At 38.7% G+C, this 20,165-nt stretch overlaps 1 protein-coding gene across 1 annotated transcript in view; it reads right to left on the minus strand.

Annotated features, from left to right (window-relative positions):
- Nucleotides 1–1,218: 1,218 nt before the first annotated feature.
- The window catches only part of sema4f (sema domain, immunoglobulin domain (Ig), transmembrane domain (TM) and short cytoplasmic domain, (semaphorin) 4F), a 61,419-nt gene continuing 42,472 nt past the window's right edge, over nucleotides 1,219–20,165 (minus strand). The window contains exons 2-14 of the mRNA XM_053501243.1: nucleotides 12,314–12,462; nucleotides 10,999–11,058; nucleotides 8,679–8,777; nucleotides 8,255–8,366; nucleotides 7,425–7,544; nucleotides 5,954–6,108; nucleotides 5,672–5,853; nucleotides 4,973–5,114; nucleotides 4,531–4,753; nucleotides 4,329–4,438; nucleotides 4,035–4,186; nucleotides 3,906–3,946; nucleotides 1,219–3,569 (exon numbers count right to left, since the gene is read on the minus strand). Coding sequence (XP_053357218.1) covers nucleotides 2,788–3,569; nucleotides 3,906–3,946; nucleotides 4,035–4,186; nucleotides 4,329–4,438; nucleotides 4,531–4,753; nucleotides 4,973–5,114; nucleotides 5,672–5,853; nucleotides 5,954–6,108; nucleotides 7,425–7,544; nucleotides 8,255–8,366; nucleotides 8,679–8,777; nucleotides 10,999–11,058; nucleotides 12,314–12,462 — 2,327 coding nt within the window. The 3' untranslated portion in view covers nucleotides 1,219–2,787. The remainder of the gene's footprint in view (nucleotides 3,570–3,905; nucleotides 3,947–4,034; nucleotides 4,187–4,328; nucleotides 4,439–4,530; nucleotides 4,754–4,972; nucleotides 5,115–5,671; nucleotides 5,854–5,953; nucleotides 6,109–7,424; nucleotides 7,545–8,254; nucleotides 8,367–8,678; nucleotides 8,778–10,998; nucleotides 11,059–12,313; nucleotides 12,463–20,165) is intronic.

Raw genomic sequence — 20,165 nt, forward strand, 5'->3', positions numbered from 1 at the left:
TGGAGGATGGCCCAGGCCATCAAGAAAGAAAAACTCCACATATGTAATAACCTGGTCATTTACAGTAGTACAGAGTACAGTCAGGTCATCAGCTGACTTAATTTTATTAAAACATAAAATTGTGTAAACCTGATCAACGATTAATTGATGCACCCATCATGCATACTGTCCGCTTTACAAGCCTCTGCAGCTATCTCCAGGCTTGTAAAGCGGACAGTATGCATGATGGGTGCATCAATTAATCGTTTCCCTTCTTCCCCCCACACTCATATCACTCTGAATTAGGATCTGGACTCATCAGACCACATGAGCTTTTATTTTTTTTTTAGCCCTGCTGACTAGCTAATTGAAGCATATTTTCTAATTAGTCTCACTGATGGCCACACAGCTGTTTAGTCCCATTCGTTTCTTCATGAGTTCTCATCACATTGTGCGTGTGTGAAAATTTATTTCACAGTTGACATGTTGATAGTTTAGCACCATCCTTCCAGGTTTTGATAATCTGTTAAAGGGTTCTTAAACCAGCTCCAGTAAGTTGATGCAGTTGATTTGATTGTTCTGAAATGGTGATTTTTTTTTTTTTTTTTTTTTTTTTGTGGGTTTACATTCATCACATTTGGCTGGAAGAATTTGTGGTATTCACTGAGACACAGGTGCAACAACATGGAGGTTTTGTTTTGTAATTACAGGACTACTCCCAAATATTTCCACAAAAAAAAAAAAAAATGAACACACAACCAGGCTACAAACTAAACAATAATACCAATGTTGTTTCACCTGTGCTATGTTTCAGCAGTTGGACATGAATCACACGGCTGTGTTATATAACTTCCCCTTGCTCTGCACCTTAAACACAAGCTAATTTCCAGGTAATGATTAATGATGGAGAACTTAATTATGTAGAACACAATATTTCTATAAAACTCTACTCCAAATGCTAATATTTTACTTCAAATACTTAGGACGTAGTCAGTTTGACCAAACCTCTAACGCTGCTTCTAAGAGGTCAAGAGTCAGTAACAGGCAAATTGCTAACATCATATGATTTAAGTATAATTTTAATGTGATAGATTGTTTCTTTCTTTGTACCAGTCTGTATGTCCTAACATGTCATGACCGTTTGTAAAAAAATATTTTATTACTATAATAAATTTATTAATATGTATATTATTTAATGGTTTAATAAAGTGACATCAGATTCCATCAGGGTTATTTTATTAAAAAAAAAAAATCAAAGCACAATTCTTTCATACAATCATGCTCACACAAACATCTTTGTTGAAAACAAATTTACATTTATATTTATTATATAAATTATAAAAATAAAACCTCAATATAACATCTGTACATTAATTGACATGGTTTTATTCAGAAGCAAAAACAGGAAACGTAACACTCAGGAATATTAGTTCACTCTATAATATTGATTTTAAGAGATGAGTAAAGTGTGGAATGGAAATAGTACTTCATTTTTTAATAATATCTTAAATATGTACCTGTGATTATCATGCTACGAAGTGCTGATGGTAGACCATGTTTTTAAAATGAAACACATACAGAGACCCCTGCTGTACACAGCTGCACACTTGGTCTCCTGAGTGTTACATTTCCATTACACAAAACCGTCACGCTAACCACAACAAAAACAATACTAAACTGAAGGGGGAGGTCACAGGAAGTCAAATGGCAGTGACAAACCTAAAAAAAACAACAAAAAAAACAATCCAGACAACAATTCAGACTGTCACAATGGTAGTAAGGATTAAATGCCACTACAAAATCAACAGCGAGATCTTTACGTATTCACAAACATGTACAATATTTGTTATAGACATCGTTATGAATACCAAACCAGTTAAGTTAGAAGTTTAGCTCCACTTTCTTGGTACAAACACAACCTCTATCCTCACTGAGTTTGGACAAAAACTTTTCTCCTGGATTTTTTTTCCCTGCTTTACTTTGGTGATTATAAAGTTTCATCCCAGAAGACGACTTCAATAAGGAAACTAAAACATTCGGCAGTAAGGTAATTTTCCTCTGAATGTCATCAGTTTATTTTATTATTTTAGGTATAAATTAATATATATATATTAAATTTTAGTTATAGGCTGTTAGATTTCACCTGTCACTCTTATATGATCATATTCATGATACCCCTGCATTCAGCACAGTGGATTTGCGGCACGTCTGAGATCTCATGTGGGCAGGTGGCAGATGTGCAGACATGGTTGTGTTCTCCATCCCACCCCTGAAAACTGGACTTCCTACTGAACAATAAGAGTGTGTGATCTTAAAGGTGTGAGAAACTTTCCTTAAAGCTGATGGATCTTTTGGTGTTAAATAGTCAAATATAGTTTGGTTTGACTTCTCAATTCGTGAGAGTCCAAGACGGATTTGGATTGTTCAGTCCTGGGCTAAAATAGCTCAGCAAGAGGTTAAGCATGCACACATGCCACATTCAGTACAGGGAGTGTGTGATTGTGTTGAAGGAGGCGAAACACAGTGGTGAGAGCAGTTAACCAAAGCTTGCTTCTAACACTCAGGTCAATAAAACATTCATACACTTATGAACACCCTATGCTCCATACAAGCATGAGACTAGCTCCCGATAACGAAAAATTCGTATTGGGTGTGTGTATGTGTGTTTGTCATTGAAGGCCTTTACATTTGCCTTCACACACCTCCTTGTGTTTGCTTTTCCAGATTTGCTACAACCTACCACATGAATGTATAGGTAGTGAGAAGGACGTACATGTGTTTATGCGTACAGTTCTGTGCTAGGTGTCCTCAGATGGAGCTTTCTTCACACTGCGCTAAAGGCGCTCCTCTTAGCACATGCAACTTAGCAAGTTCCTCCTCCAGTCCTCCTAGTCCATCCCCTAGTTCACTGAGTCCATCCCCTAGTCCCTCCTCTTCTCCTTCTGGCCCCGCCCTCTCCCGGCCAGGAAATTCTTCCCCAAGGTGGACTGATGTATCATGCAGCTTGTGTCCACTTGAATTGGCAAAAATATATCCACACTTTCGCTCAGGAATATGTCCTCCGTGTCCATTCAGTGTCCCGTTCCTTTTCTCTGTAAAAGGAGGCGCATCAGAGAACATACTAGCGCTGCTGGGTGACTGGGGTGTGTCCGAAGAGGGCAACAGGTCCCGCCCTTTTTCTGAGGTGGATGAAGAATGACCGCTTCCTCCTCTCTTGAAACGCCGGTGAAGTAAACACATAAGCAAGCTGCCGAGTAAAGCGCCGATAAACAAGAACATTATGTACCCGACCATGAATTGACGGCTGGATGCTTGCTTGATGCTCAAAGTGGCACTCGACTCCTGGAGGAGGATTCTGTATGCAGCCCTGGGACAGTCTGGCTGCTCTCGCCCGGCTTCCTCGCAGAAACACACATAGGTGCCGTTGCTTTCCGAAGTGACCCGTACCTCCAGGTCAGAGAGGTGTCGTCGCGTATGTCTTTGGGGTGGGTGCTGCCAGTGGCAGGGACGAGGCGAGACCTGAACGCAGGGCAGCATCACATGCAGCCCCTCTGCAACATGCAGTTCTTTTATCTCAGGAGAGCAACTATCTGCGAAGAGGGGCGTAGGTGCAATAATTATATATAAAAAAACATGAAATAATATTTTATTGTGGCTATAAAAATGAAAATTTTAAATTAGTATTTGACAGCTAGAATAAAATATGTCAGCAGTTAATTATATAATATTATAAAAATGTATATTTTTAAATAAGTAAAAAATAAGCTAAGGATAAAGTCCAAAACATATTAAATAATAAAAAAAAAAACAGCATTAAATCGAGGCGGCATCATTTCATCACTATTATATAGGGAAAAATAAACAGTGGTTTAAAAATGAAACAAACAAATCAGGTGTTCTGATTAACAAGAAGAACAGATTCTTACCTTCACTTCTTCCACACCGACTGATTGAATCTTCACCAAGTCTGGAAGAGCAATTATAAAGACATTAAGTAATTAAGAAAGGGCATGTAATACAAGTGTGTATTGCTCATGAGTGCGTTTGTGACTCACTCTGTAATGGCCAGGCCGCAGGCAGCCTCCTTCTGTCTCCAAACACAGCCGAGTGACCGTGCACGCGCGCACACTTCACAGGTAGTGTAGAGAGAGCAGCCTTCTGTACGCAACTTCACCAGAGAGTAAGGAGAACCGACTAAAGCCTCGTCCTGAGAAAAAGGTAATAGGTTCAGGTACTAATCAAATAACTAATCTAACTGGGACAGAATTGAATAGTTTTCTCAGATGTTTTATAGAAACAGCAGCATGTTCAGTGACTCTCTTTCTATCCAGGTGTGCGTGTGTGTGTACCTTGTATAGAAGGATGTTGTTGATGGGCTCTGAGGCTGGAAAAAGAGGGAGTTCTTGCAGAAGTGTTGCATTCGGGCCCACTACTGCAATTCTGTGAAGCTCTCCATGATCTATACCAGAACAAAGTATAATATATAAAATCTATTTCATCGTATCATGCACACACAATCATACACTTTCCTTTTTTCTTTTTTTTTGTTACCTGTCCCAAGATGCAGAACAGTAGCATTAAGTTTGCGGTTGCCATTGGAGACGGAGGTCAGCGTTACAGCCAGTTTGGTGTATGTAACTCCACTCCTGACGAGTAGGGGTGCTGACACTACACTGTTCTCCATGAGAGGGTGGTCCCGCATGAACGTCAGCACTTTATCAGGCAGCTTCAGGGACGAGTCGTAGCCCTCTGCTTTAAGAGCGCTGTTTAGACACTGTGGCCGGAAAGAGCGCGAGAATGAAAACATGTTAAGTTGTTTTAAAAAATATATACACAAAGTATTAGAGGAGGTAATGTTGCACACCCTGGGTATCAGGATAATGTAAAGTGCTCAGTAATTAAACACACATGATTATATAGGACAAGGATCACAGTTTATGTATCTAAATTAAGCAAACATTAAATATAGATTAGCGTGACGGTTGTTATGTACCTGGCCTGGTCTGGGTGTAGGCACTGGCTCTGGGTTCATCCAGTTCTCACAAGTCTTTTTCAGCTCTTTAAAGGGGCCATCCATCACCTTAGTGATGTCCTCCAGACTGTATACACACACTGCAGACATTTCCTCCCTCTCCCTACACACACACACACAGTTTTATCTCATCAGATTGATAAGTGCAGTTAGATTTAGATTTGATAGACTGACACAGGCTACTGATACTACAGGATTGCAGTAAGGGTCAAGACCCAAAACATTCACACATAACCATCAATAAAGTAAAACAGCACAGTGTGAGGTGCAAAAATATCCCTCGGGATGGGGTGACTATTTAAAAAAAAAAGTTTTAAACAAGGCACCTAGCTATTTTGAAAGAAAGTGCAGAGGTTCAAATTAAAATGTGCCATGAGGTAGTTACTATTTCTAATATTAATAATAACGATGATGATGGTTTACACAATACAAAAATACAGAGCTCTAGCCACAATTCATCAAATACAATAAAAATGTACATAAGTTATGCTAAGTACAATAATTTAAAAACATATATATTAGAATGTATAACAATGTATACACAGTGTAAATGTAAAAACTGTTTTTTTTTTTTTGTATGTATTTCTAGTAGTACTCAGTATCTAGAATATCAGAATATGGTTTAGATTAAACTTGTAATGGGATTTGATCCGCACTTACCATTGCGAGGTGAAGATACCATAGAAGTGTGTGCTGCTGGGGTCTCCTGGCGTGTGCTGTTTGGTAAAGACATCAGTCAGAATGTTAAAGCGCTGGCGACTCCCTCGATCCTCACACACCAACTGAGCCTTAAGGAATGTTGTCCAGCGTCTCTGTAAGGTCTTCATGCCTCCGACATCAGACTGAGAAAAAGCATGACGTTAGAATGTAGACACGACTAACTGAAAAGTACGGAGAACTTGAGTCTGTGCAAGAGAAATCTTATCTATTTCTGTCTCTTACCTTACACACTCGAGCCACCCTGGGCACTTTGACCTTGGTGTAGAGGTCATATTCTTTGGCCACCTCAGTAAAGAAGAAATAGATCTTGTCATCTTCTCCTGTCGGGTTGTTCTTTTGATCCTCTTGGATGAAGGCTGAGCTGATGAACTCGGGATCTGCACCAGATTAAACAAGTGTGTTATACTAAACAGCAACTGTAAAGTTCATTCATCTTCAGCAACTACTTTATTCTGGTCAGATACACCAGAGCTGCTAACGCTGGGTCTGAGGCAGGGAACACCAGGCAAAATAATCAATTATTACAAACCTGTGGAAAAAGTTAGATGCTAAACTTTTAAATGTGCCTTGGTTTTCAATTAACTCAAAGAAAGGCTGGATTTGGAACAGGTACAGGAACTATACTAGACATCAATTTCCACCTGTGCTACCCTTACATTCTGAATGCAAAGTATTATGCAGAATTTATTTTTTAGTCAGAGCTTAAATAAGCCAATACGATTTTCCCCAATTGTGATCTTATAGAAAAAGATCCCTCCCTCCCAGGTGTTTCGCCTGCCATGTGGAAGGCCTGGGTTCAATTCCCTGTCGGTGCCCAAACCTCCAGCCACTGGATACAGTGCTGGTCCCAAGCCCAGATAAAATGGGAGGGCTGCGTCAGGTATGGCATCCGGTGTAAAACCTGTGCCAAGATAGTCCTTCGTGGTGACCCCTTACTGGGAGCAGCCAAAAAACCAACAATAAAAATGATACATTTGGAAGAGGAGTGAAATAAAAAAAAATTGGAGGTAAAATGAATACATTTCTGAGGGGCACCCACTTTGAGAAAGCTCTGATACCTGTCCTAACCTTTTAAAGAAATATTGATATATGAAATCTTTAAATTAAAAGAAAAAAAATCCAGATAAACAACAACCCTTGCTCATAGCAGCATAATTCTGTTCTTGTACTAATGTAAGAAGCATCCTGCTGTGTTCAAATGTTATTTTAATACTACAACTAAGCTCTCATATTTTTCTTGACTTCATCATAAGTTCATTATGCATGTAAAATTGATAGGAAAAGTGATGCGTTTTAGCTTATGGATTTAATCATTACCTCATCATTATGTAAAAAAAAAAAATTAGGGTGGTAGAACTCCTGACCTTATGTTTTTTGTTTTTCATATGCTGAATAAACATAAGCAGCAAACAACATTCAGCCTATATTATCAATAATGCAGAAGGTTTTTCTGAGTTTATTTATCCACAGGGATGGTTCAGCAATTTTGCACTTTTTCTGCTTTTTTCCCGCCACCATGCTGGAGGCAACAGTTGCAGCTGACAGGTTGCTTGAGGCCATAATGACCGAAGGTCTCTTTAGCTACGAGCTTCTCATGGTTAAACCCCTAAAGATTACTATTAGGTTTCCAAATGTAAAGCTTGAACACAAGTATGTATACAGTATATGCATGCTGTGAGTGTGTGAGTCTCACCACTAAGCCAGTTAATGGACCGTTCAGTCCGGATGCGCTCTTGCTCAATGCCTGTTACTCTGGAGATATCAAAGAGAGTTCCTAGGAAGTTACTTGTAGTAGCAGTATACAGGATTCCCCCTGAGAGAGAGAGAGAGAGAGAGAGAGAGAGAGAGAGAGAGAGAGAAAGAACAACAAAAGGGAACTTAACAAGGGATGCAAAAATAACAGGGAACAAAACTGCCAGTTTGGGTTGCTGAAATAAACATATATTTTCTATGATTCAAATACTAAGGTATTATAAAATACAAAAAAGCAATAAATTGTCTTATTCATTTTTATACTGGTATACAGTACTGTGGAAAAGTCTTGAGCATTCCTCATTTCTTCATATGAGCCAGACAGTTTTGTATTTTAATGCAGTCTTAATAAATAGTTCTCAAGCTTTCCTGAAAGACTTTTTTTGGCTCTCATTTTCCATCCAGTTCTTGTACCTGTGTGAGAGGAATGCTTTTGTTTCTTAAGCCCCACAGTGACCTATGAATCATTTAAACATGAAAAAAAAACCTGCCTAACTTAAGGCATAAACCAGTGAGAAATAGATGACGGTAATGACAGATGATCAGGCCAGTGCTTAGTATACTGATGTTGATGAAACTTGATGATTGACGATGTTGATGATTAACTATATCCTCAGGATATAACTAAAGATATAGTTTGCTATATATTTTATCTTTAATTCAATCTATATAATTAATATTTTATTGAATATGAAGAAATGAGAGGTTGATTCAAGACTCTTGCGCAGTAATGTAGCTCTCACCTCATCATCTAACGTGTGTTTTTCATACCTGCCATGACTGCAGTATAGTGTTGGCTGGGCTCAAAAGGGCATTTCCCTTTTCCAGTCTCCATCTTCTCCTTGCCATCCTCTAATTTTTCCAGTGAAAAGGTTGAGATATTCTGAATGAGACATAAAAATAGATTGTATAGAGGAAACCACATCTGAGCACTGAAGAGTGTGAAATGGTGATCGGGTTGAAAACAACTTAGTCCTTCTGCTACCACACTTTCACATTCTTCCATCATAAACAAGCTGTTAATATATCTGTACGACGGTCATATCAGCGTGTCATTGCCGATGTGCACCTTTTGTGTTTGTCATGCATGGTGATGTCTGTCATCTAATGTTAATGTGTGGGGGCATGCCAGTAAATTTATTTGTGGACAGATGAACATGCGCACAAACACACTAGCACGCAAACACACACTTACCACAAAGGCACACTGGGGGTCGAAGGCGTATGTGCCACAGGCATAAATGCGTCCATCTCCCAGGAACTCCAGGAGGCGGATGTAATTATTGCAGTCGGCCTGGTGGGGACAGCAGAGCACAGTCTGAGCAACAGACTACAATTGCCGAGGAGTAAAATGGATTACAGTTTATAAAGAATTTATATTTATACAGGAACAAAACATAATTACATCAAATGCATTACATGTAATAAATGAAAGAACAAGAAATAGAATTAACACCAAGCACATACACTCACCAGTCACTTTAACAAGAACACCTGCACACAGCATCATGTATGTAGTTATCAAATCATCCACTCATGTGGCAGCAGCACAATGCATTTAATCGTGCAGAAACAGGAGATACAATTGTACACAGAATGTGCCTTAACTATGGCCTGCTTGCTGGTATCAGAAGATGCGACCAAGCATGAGTATTGAGTTTTTGAGAAACTACTGATCTCCAAGCATCAACAAAATTGTCTTTAGAGTTTACCAAAAATAATAATAGTGAGTAAAGGAACACCAGAGGACACTAGATTACCAGAGGACAATGAGCAAACTAGCTTGAGCTGACAGAAGTTTTACAGTTAAAGTGTATTAAAAAAAAAAAAAAAAAAAAAGCTGATTTGCTTCATGATCTTAAACTGTGCAGTTTCGATAAGTCTGGCCCATTATAGCCTCAGATTCTTGTTCTTGGCTGCGTGCTGAAGCCTTTCCACTGCAAGCTTTGAGGTTTTGTTTCGCTTCTAACCACAGTTGTAAAACGCGATTACATGAATTACTGTATCTTTCATGGCAGCTTGAATCGTTTTCTTCTGAATCATTTTTCTCATGGCAGCTTGTCATTTTCCTCCGATGGCTCTGAAATACTCAAACCAGCCCATCTGGTCCAATATCCATGCTACGGTTAGTGTCGCACAGATCGCGCTTTTTCTTCATTATATTTTTCACCTGAACATTATTTGAAGCTTTTGACCTGCATCTGCATGATGTTCTGCCTTGCGCTGCTGGCGCCACATAAATGGCTGATTAGATACCTGCATAAAAGTGTGTTCCTAGTAAAGTGGATGATGAGTGTACACAGCATAACAACATCGATATGCATAGCATTACATGGCAAGATCTTTAATCCCATTAACAAAACACACCTGCTAAGAGGCAGTGTATTGATATACTTAAAGTTGTGAAAATATTAGAAATTACAAATACTGTATACAAAAGAATATTTATGTATCATCTTATAATGTCTTACATATTACAGTATGTACAAGTAAAAAAGCATAAATACATATTAATAGAGTGGAAATTCCCATTACTGAATAAAATAATTCTGCTTTATCAAGATACTGATTGGCTAAAACATGCTTTTTCATCCAATATGTATCCATTTCCAGCACAGTTCACCTCTACAATGTGTTTGAACTCTTAAAACCAAAGAAGAAGATCACCATCACTGGAACGGTGCAGTGTTTACTCACCATTCCTAAACTCAGTTCCCCTGAGGGTGGTGGCCCTGGCAGGGGCTGTTTGTAATCACTAACCTGAGATAGTTTTTCATTTCATTTCATTCCAAGTGCAGAGGATCAGGTGTAAGTAGCCAAGTGAACAAACCCAACATGGAGATGATGGTAGTAGTGCTAAACTACTGTAAATGTTTGAAATGAGAAACCAATCAGGGTAGAGCAGTTCCTGATTTTAATGTGATTTGAATGAGGTGTGCGTGTGTCATTCAAATGAACAGCATGTCTCTCTCTCTCTCTCTGTGTCTCTCTCTTTCTGTGTCTCTCTCGGTCTCCTTTCTGTGCCTTATATGCCTTTTGTTTGCTTAATCAGACCCTTTGATCGCCACCCTCTGAGTCTCTTCCCAACTGTCAGTCATTTGCAGCCCCCCCCCAACATCACCATGGAACAGCATGGTGCGGTAAGACATGGAGCCACTAAGTGGCCTAATTAACTCCCTCACACACATGCTGGCCCCATGTGAAACTTTCCCAAATGTGTGTGTGTGTGTGTATGTGTGTGTGTGTGTGAGAGGGAGGGTAGTTTCAAGCCATCTAATTATCCTTTCTTAATAACAGCAGGTAAATTATCTATTTTAATATAGCCGGGATACATTTATTTATTTATTTATTTACAATGGAATTACATTTTGGATGAAAAATGATATGGTGGATACACACTTAAGTACACACACATAAGTAAGTACACTCCAACTTATATGCTCTTGAGTGTCCTAAAGGATTACAAAGAGTACTGACACACACACACACAGAAACACACATACATATACACTCACCTCAGTCTTTCCTTTCGTCACACAGGATTTGCTTTTCTCTTCTGGAACATTCCATACAATCTATTGATTGAGAGAGAAAGACGTGGAATTTATTGCTTTTAAACTGGGCTCGTTGTCTAATACATGATAATTGTCCTATTTTGCAGCAAAACGAGACACTGCCATCCATGAATATGCAAATGCTTTTTTGGGCTTATGAATGCATTAATATAATTAAACAGGAGTAGGCTGAGCGCATTACATTATTCATTTATCCATCACATACATAAAATCTTAAATGCAGAGATACAAATCTAAATTGCTCATACGTTTATCTGTACAGTACTCAATACCAGTCTGTGATTGTGTCCATCAATTACAACTTTAAAACCTTCTTGGATAATGTAAGCAGATACATGTACTGTATCCAATGGGCAAACATAGCCGTCTGCAATATGTGTATCCACTTGAGAAGCAAATCATTTGGACTAAAACATTGGGATTTAAAAAAGAAATAAATAAATAAACATTTACATTGCAAAGCAGCTCTAATGCATTACATCATTTCTTAGACTCACCAGTCAAGCTGCTCTTCCTCTTGACTGTTTTTTTTTTTTTTTTCCTGAAGGACAAACTCTAACTTACTGGCTTATGTGCAAAACATAAAACAGTAAAGCAGCCTTTGTGGTGACTTGCCTATAATGGCACTGTTAAATCTGCCATATGATACTTAATGGAACATGATATCTGAGCGAGTCATGCTGCCACAAGGCAACAAGCGCATCCTGAGCTGAGCCATAGAGATACCAGACTTTAATAAAACAAGAGCTGTGGTTATGCTTGCATGTGCACACACACACACACACACACACACACACCATAATGGGGGAAAATCAGGGGTGGTTGATGGAGGTAGGGGTGTAATTTGGTTAGTGAAATGGACCAGAAAGAAGAGATGAGGTCATTGGTAGGAACAAGCACGCAGTTTGTTTGTTTTTTTTAATGAAAAACAATTTGCCTTCATCAGATTACTAATCTCTTTTTCACAGTATTCCTGCTCTGATGACTATTTGGAAACACAACCATGTATAATGTTCTTTACTGAGAATCAAATCATTTTGCACCTGCATGTCAACACCTGGAACAAAAATAGAATAAAATGTTCAATCCACTTCAAATGAAAAAAAAAAAAAAAAATCCTAATGTTATAAATAAATAAGCACTCTGGAAATGATCTTTGCCTAATTTCCTGTGTTATTTGCGCGGCAGATTTCACAGTTGCTCTTTTAGCCACATCCCTAATGTCATACAATCCAACAGGCAAAATAAAATTCACCTTAGGAGACTTTAATTTGTTGGTAGTATCCACGGCAACAATCATGTCTCGTGCCCCCAGGTAGAGTATTCCAGACTCCCGGTCCAATAGGAAAGTGCTGATGTTGGCCACGTCGTCCAATTCCCACTGGGTCACCATGAAGCTTGCCACTGAGACAGTAAAAGAGAGAGAGAGAGAGATGGATGAATGGAATAATATTTCATGGCAATCCTATAATGACTGCTCCAAACCTAACTTAAACAAACACACATTATTATGTGTTTGACTTCAACCATAAGGCCTAATCCCCTACCTACAACGATGACATACACACCTACGGACTACATATACAACAAGAACAATAGTTACACACTCATTTATCCAGTGATACGTAATTCTGTAGAGACCTACGGTATCAGCACAAGTGTTTATATTGTGAATACATTAGAGAAAGTGTTGATAGTGTGAATAATTAACAGTGTTTAAATTGGAGCTGCATTGTAGTGAGCCAGCCTAATGAAAGAACTTTGCTAATCAGTGCACTTCCATTAAAAACACATAACACTTTAATCAGTTTAGAAAGATATGCAACAGTGACTCGATCGATACGAACAGTCCTTGTGAAGTTAACATTTCTCTCATCGCCAAAAATGTTTCAAATTCGAGAAAACAATAGTGCATTTATTTATTGATGCAATTATTAATTCCATTTTGCCCAATTATTAACAGCATGTTAATAATTTCTGTTATTGTATGTAGAAACGTTCTTAAAAATAAAAGCGAGATGGAGAGATTCTTAATTCTTTAGACTTTTGATGATATTTTCAGATTGAAGTGTGAGCTCAGCCTCTCAAAGCCTCATAAAGTGGGGAACTCTCAGGCCAGAGGATTTAGCAACATAACAGGTATATGTGATGAAATCATTAAAATTAATAATTGTGTTCAGATGTTTTTGATTTGCAAGCTAGATTTCCTAATGTTCATGTAGAATTGTTTGTGTGTGGTTAGGAAATGTCCTGTTTTTTTTTTTTTTTAATACATTATTGAGGTTGCGCCTTAAATTACGTTGGAGCTCCACAGAGGAATCTGTAGAAAGTACTGAAAGTCAACAGAGCAATTCACAGCCGGCAACTATCTTTAGACATCTGCAAACACACACTACCGTCTTAAGGGAAATTTCAAATGCTACACAAGGCTGAGCATTTTATTCCCATGGATGTTTTTTTTTTAAAAGCAAACACAATGTTACAGTAAGTGTGAGAAAAGATTAAAAAAAGAGAGAGAGCACAAGGTGAGATCTTGCTTATTTATTTATTGGTGGGGTGAGCATGACGAAAAAACATGGAGAAAATAAATATGCTTGTCATTTCGGGATAAAGCCGTCTTTTGTCTGTTTGTTTTAGCAGGACGGAAAGTAGATATCTTGCTTACAAAGTGTGGTCGGTGTGATTAATGCAGAAACATAGTGCCAGATTAGTTATCGTTCTCGTGTTCTCGCTGTCTAGGTCCGCTTGATCTCACGAGGGGTCACGAGGAGGAGGATCCATCGGAGGCTCAGCCATGTGCTCCAACCCCATCACCCACAGGCTAACAGGAATTAGGAGTCTGTGTACAAGGGAGTTCCCTATCACACTATAATGAACACGGACAAATACGGTTCCTGTCTCATGTCCCTACTTTATTTTATCGATCCTTTTTATTTATTCTTTTCCCTAACTTGTTGAAATTTCTTCTTGTCTCCCACTCTAACATTCTTTCTAGCAAAAGCAGCTCTGTGTCTAAGCTGCTTGTAAAAAGGCCAGCTGTGTACATGTGTGTGCAACAATCTGTCAATCCACAACGTATGCCATTGCACTCCTTTCTTCACCACATATGCACATGTACCTTTAAGCAAGGACATGATAAAATTCATTTAATTAATAAGAACATCATGCAATAATACTATCCTCTTGTTGCTGTTATCAGTACACGAGTTCATACTGAGTTTGATGTGTCAAACACCCCTACTTAGTACCATAGAGTGACTCTAGCGCACACAAACATACACACACAAGGATATGACAATGTATCTGTCAATATTTGCCAGCAGTGATGAGTAATGGTTATACAAACACAGCGCTCTCCCTGAACACTAGGAACAGCAAAGCCTACTACAGTATATAATCGTCCTGACTTTTCATAACACGGTTACATGACTTGGGTTCCCTGGGCTAGTAGGGGGTGCACTCCAAAAAACATTCTAGCATTTTTTAAAAGGTCGCATCTGCATGTTATTACCTCTACAGATGAACTCAACATTCTTCCCTCAAGTGACTATACAGAGGAAATAACAGAAAACCTGATTATTCAAAGCTCACTCCTTTCTTAGATAATGGACATCGCCAGCAAAGATTTTTCTTTTAATGCTCACATTGACCCTAACAGCTTTGATAAGACTTGAGCCGTGTCTGGATGACTTTAAATTTACATTCAGTACTGAGGAAATCTGCTATTTAACAGGTGCTTTCATTACATTACTTCTGTCCAGATGAGCCATGTCGGTGTTTTTTTTCCATCCTCCTGAGAAAATTACAGACCAAATTACCCTTTTTTTCACAGAACAGCAGTCATCTGATAATTTTAGTGCACATGTTTAGTGACATGTGTCCATGATTTTCTATGCAGATGTCGCCTCATGTTGAGGGGGAAAAAACAAAAAAACAGTTGACTGTTGCTACCTGCCATGTTTAGTCTCTTTTCCTACATGCTCCGTTGAAAATCATATTCAGGAGGACAAAGAAAATGAAATCATTTAACAATAAGATACTGCAGGTTGATTAAAAGAGCCATTATAATGCCAAGTACAGGTGCATAGTTTTGCTTTATATTTACAAAAAGGCATAACATCATGACTTACATTTATCAATTAGATAAATGATTACTAATTGCACTGCTACTAGTTCTTACATGTATAAATGTAATGCAATCTACTGGGGTTGTAAAAAAAAAAAAAAAAAAAAAAGCTTCATATAATTGTAATAATTTGCTAGAAACATGTTTCTCCTGTGGTAATTGTATGACAATGAGTCAGCTATCCCTCTAATTAACTAATCCAATGCTAATACCATGTCATTTTTCACGTACCTGTCTCAAAACTATAAAGTTATCTAAAAGAGTCATAGTTTTGAATTCTTGTTATGTTGGCACATTTTAATGAAAACATCTGCCATTACGCAACCTTGTATTATAAGGTTTTAAATGACCTTTATTTTTTTGGCAATGTTCCAGATTCCCAAAGGCAAAAAAAAAAAATAAAAAAAAATGTTTTTTTGAAAGCTTATAATTAGTATAAGTAGTATAGGGAATGTTTTTTGTTAAAGTTGTAAACCTTGTTGAATGCACACACTACGAAAAACAGGACAAAAAAAACCCCTTAAAAGGACTAATGCACCGTGTGTGACTTATTAATAGAAATGCAAGGTATTTACTATGGAATGTGTATTCGTATGCCATAGACTTCCTACAGTTCCTACAGTATTAGTTAAAATAATGATCCATTTCAACTGTGTCGTTAGAATCTTGTTTGGATATTAATCCTGATATTAAACTGCACTGACACATTGAAGGATCTTTTCATGTCAATTTCAATCCCAGATTGTTTTCTTTGACTTCACTTCTGTTTTTATTTATTTATTTATTTACATCCATCCATCAATCCATCCTGTCTCCTAAAAGCTTGCCAAATGGACCCACACTTTCACCCTTCTTGCTTTTCCCAACCCTTAAGCCTGGACTGACATTTCAGATTCGGGTAGAAATGGACAGACGGAGTTAGTCTCAACTTTCAGTCAACAGTCTTTCCTGAGGAAAGGTCCTCTGTGATGTCCTTATGCAAGACGCATTTCTGTCCCTCTAGGAATGCATGTGTGGCGATGTGTTTTTAAGCTCTTAGAGCTACACCATCTTCCACCCATACTTCACATAATTATATGACTTCCTCCATCCGGCAATCTATCAGTCATGTGATGCGACTGCGAGAGATAAATAGGGTTCGAGTGTATACAGAAAAGCAGGAGGAGCAATTTTTTCGGGCCCTATTAAAACATGGAGATACTCAGCAGGTGGTGCACTGTAACAAATAGCGCCAAAACTCTCACAGTTTCCAGCGAACACACACACTGCTAAGTCCGGAGCAGGGGTCCGTGATGGCAGAGGAACAGAGAGATGACACTGGAGTGCTAAGCCCAAGTACTGGCCTGCCATGGAGGGAAAGGCAGCCAAAGCCTACTCCACTCTGCTCATTAATCATTTATTCAGTCGCACTCCATTAATCATGAATGAAAAACAAGCAAGAGACAGAAAGAGAGAGAGGGAGAGAGAGAGAGAGGTGGAAGCATAAAACATACTTGGTGTGACAGCAGTAAACAGCGGTGGGATTTTAGCTTATTTCTTTTTCTTATACATGTTTCCTGCTGCCATCTTCCATCATACATCTTTATAATAAGTATTAATCATCTCTCTGATTTTGCCCGACTTCTCCTCAGCATGCTGCTCTTTATTCCTCCCCATCACGCCAGAATCTCATACGGATGCCATCTTCTTCCCTCTCCGTCTACAAAATGCACCCTACCCCCACACGCCTGCTGCTGCATAAAGCCCCACAGCAAGTTGAGTGTGCTGTATAAATGCTTTCTGATTGACTCCGACTGCGCAGGGGCTGTGGGAGCTGATATTAGAAAGAGAAAGAGTACAACATTTATGAATAATGCACCCCAAACCAAAAACCTGTCAATCACAGATTGGATGGGAATAATTAACACGGCAGCACGTTAGAGTTTAATCAGCACAGCATTTTTGATCAAATTGTCACCAATTCAATTCTAGCCACTTTTGGAGCGACAGGACGTGATCGAATTTAAACATAGAATTAAAGAAAATTATACAACCATGTCTGCCATCAACCCTGGAGAAAATCCTGAGTGACATCCATAAATATGCAAATAGTCACTCTGTTGCTGTGCAAGTCGTTGGGAAGAAAAACGAGTCACTGAGGGTATTTAAAATCCGAATATGAGGACCGTTTCCTGTTTAGCCCAGGTGCTGCTCGGCACTGTAATCCACCAAATCGGAGCAATTCCCCAATCAGCACCATTACAGCAAATAACCTATATAACAAACAGTTATTTAGCTACAGTGACTCTACAATAGGTAGCATCTCCCACCATGGGTCATCGAGAGCCACCTGCTACTCCTAATTGCTCACAATTCAATTCAACTTCCTGATTTAATCAGCACTACAACATAACACACACTGACAAAGACAACTGTTTCATGGGAAGGTGATCATTCACTGCCTGTCATTTTACTCACAGCCCCAGAAAAGAAATAATGCATTAACTCTTGGCATCAACTCGAGATCTGTGTTTTTTTTTTTTTTTTCTGGAACATAAACCGAAACTGGATGCAGCAACCAACACAATAGGCTTGTGGTTACCGTGGAAACGAGGGATGCTGCTGACTAAGGCTGAATAGAAGATGTATGAGGCAAGAAAGAATAGAGAATAGTAACAAGGGGTATTTGAGAAGAAGGGAAAAAAAAAAGATCAAAGTCTGGCAAAGGAACAGAGGCACAAATGTGACGTCTCATGCGGGCACAGCTCTCAGACATGCTCCATTCCTTGATAAAAGTATCAAGAGGCTTTTGTGCAGGATTCATGGGAGGATTCATATTTCTCTCTGCCAGGCAAAAGAGTGAAATTAGTTCTTTGACTGTTCTAAAGCGAGAGACTTCAAAAGTGTTTGATTGAACTCAATTACACCATAATCACCTCTGAGGCATTTAAACTGCTCTGGATTTTAAAGTGAAAGACAGAGATGCAGACATTTTTTTTTTATTTTTTTTTTTAACTCTGACGACACCAATCAGGCGCGAGCATACATGCACTGCCACTTGGGCATTTTTAACACCAAAACGTCTGCCGGTCTTCATTAAAGTACCATTAGCCTGTGCGGTCTTCTGTTCATTGTAAATAAAAACTCTCGACAGGTGAGTGTAATGTGTCCCTCTGCTCATTTATAGTAAACGTGAACAGGTAGCACAATGAGTGTGCGCGTGTGTGCGTGCGTGTCAAACGAAACCCAATCAGGCAAGGCAGAGTCGGTGACAGGAGTGTCAAAATGGGTTGAGTAGGTGTGATGGCTGCTGCTCCACCTCTTTCCTTCCCCGTATGCTGCAGTCACAGTCCTTTCCATCTTGCTGTCGGCATCACGCTATTTACAACTAAATGTAATTTATTTTTTTGAATGACAGCTGCATGGTTAATAGTACTTTGTAAAAACTAATTTTGACTTTTACAATATAGACCGATATAGTACAGCTTAGCTAAACTAGTTAGACAAATATTGTTTTTTTTGCTCCTGGTGCATGCAATCATGAATTCCTGGTTATATATTCACAGGTCTATCTCAGCACACTGCTCCTTAAACATAACTTTTTGTACAAATGCAGTTTCTTTTATTTGCCTGAGTAAAAAGCAGGCCCCAGATGCCAGACCACTATATATAGTACAGTAGAAACGTCTCCATACTTATTTTCAGTCTAATGTGTTTGAAGATATGAAGAATGTAAGAAAAATATACTGTATTTATGTATGTGCTTAAGGAGCATAATTCCGTGATTTCTGACACAGCTTATAACATGGCCTTATTGTTCACGGTGTAAGTTTTCCAGTTGTCTAAAATGATGTACTACCTATTAGCAGCTATTCTGCGACTCTGTTGAACTTTTTACGTTTATCGCTCCAATGCCACCCTAACACATGGCCACAGAGAGAGAATAAATAGTCTACAATTAGACTTGTCAGCTAACCCTGTGCATGCACACATACACTTCTATGCTTCTTTGTTTCTCTGATAACCTGTACTGACAGCAGGTCTCGTAGGGAGAGGCTATAAAAACAACAAGGTACTTATAAGGAAAGCCATCACTCTCTGAGCTAGTCAGTCAGTCTAGGATCACAAGGTGTGTCAGCAGCTACAAATTAACCTGTCTTTGTGTGTTTCTGTAAAACAATATATGTTGGGGTCAGGGAGCAAGGAGCAAGAAAGGAAAGGAGTGTACATAGGGCAAGAGGGCAGAAGGTACACCCTTTTTCTTTTTATTTCACTTGGTCCTCTCTGTTTGGTTTTTCTTCATTTTGATTTGAATCATTATATATACTGTTGTTTTCACTCATCTGTATAAACAGCTTATACATAGTTCACTTTGTCTAGGGCTGCATCATTTGCTTAAAAAAAAAAATCAATCCATCCATCTACAGTATCTCTCTTTTTGTCTCTTGGTTATGTGTAACTAAATGCACAGTTTTGTATTGAAACATTTCTCCCGGCTAACACCAAAAAACGTCACCAATTATTTCATTAAGTGGATATTTGGCAATATTTATTTATCATATTGGCAACTTCACACACGGGTAACAAATTACCACCTTTTGCGATAAAAAAAATTGCACAAATCCATACTGTGATTTAGATTTTTATGCAATTAATCATGCAGCTCAAACCTAGTCCAATAGTTTTACTTGGGTCTGCTAGAATAAGCCTGAAAGGACAGTGAAGAAACCACTTAGGCAGGTGTGTTTTGCTAGAAAACAGTGTGGTAATAAAATATCAGGGCCTGTTTGGCTAGCTGGTCATGACTTTAAGATGGCTCACATGCACACAAGTTTAAGCCTCTAAATGAATGTTGTAGTAAAATCTTGCTGTGCGTGACTGTCGACAGTGACCACTTGGAGAAATCTGCTTGTTTGTGGCGTGCTTCAGAAACCATGTATTTCACATGCTGAACGTTTGCCATTTTACATATTTGTTCATGATATTTAGCAGTAGAGTGATT

Source organism: Clarias gariepinus, chromosome 1 (genome assembly GCF_024256425.1).
Source record: "Clarias gariepinus isolate MV-2021 ecotype Netherlands chromosome 1, CGAR_prim_01v2, whole genome shotgun sequence".
In the NCBI taxonomy this organism is placed as follows: Eukaryota; Metazoa; Chordata; class Actinopteri; order Siluriformes; family Clariidae; genus Clarias; species Clarias gariepinus.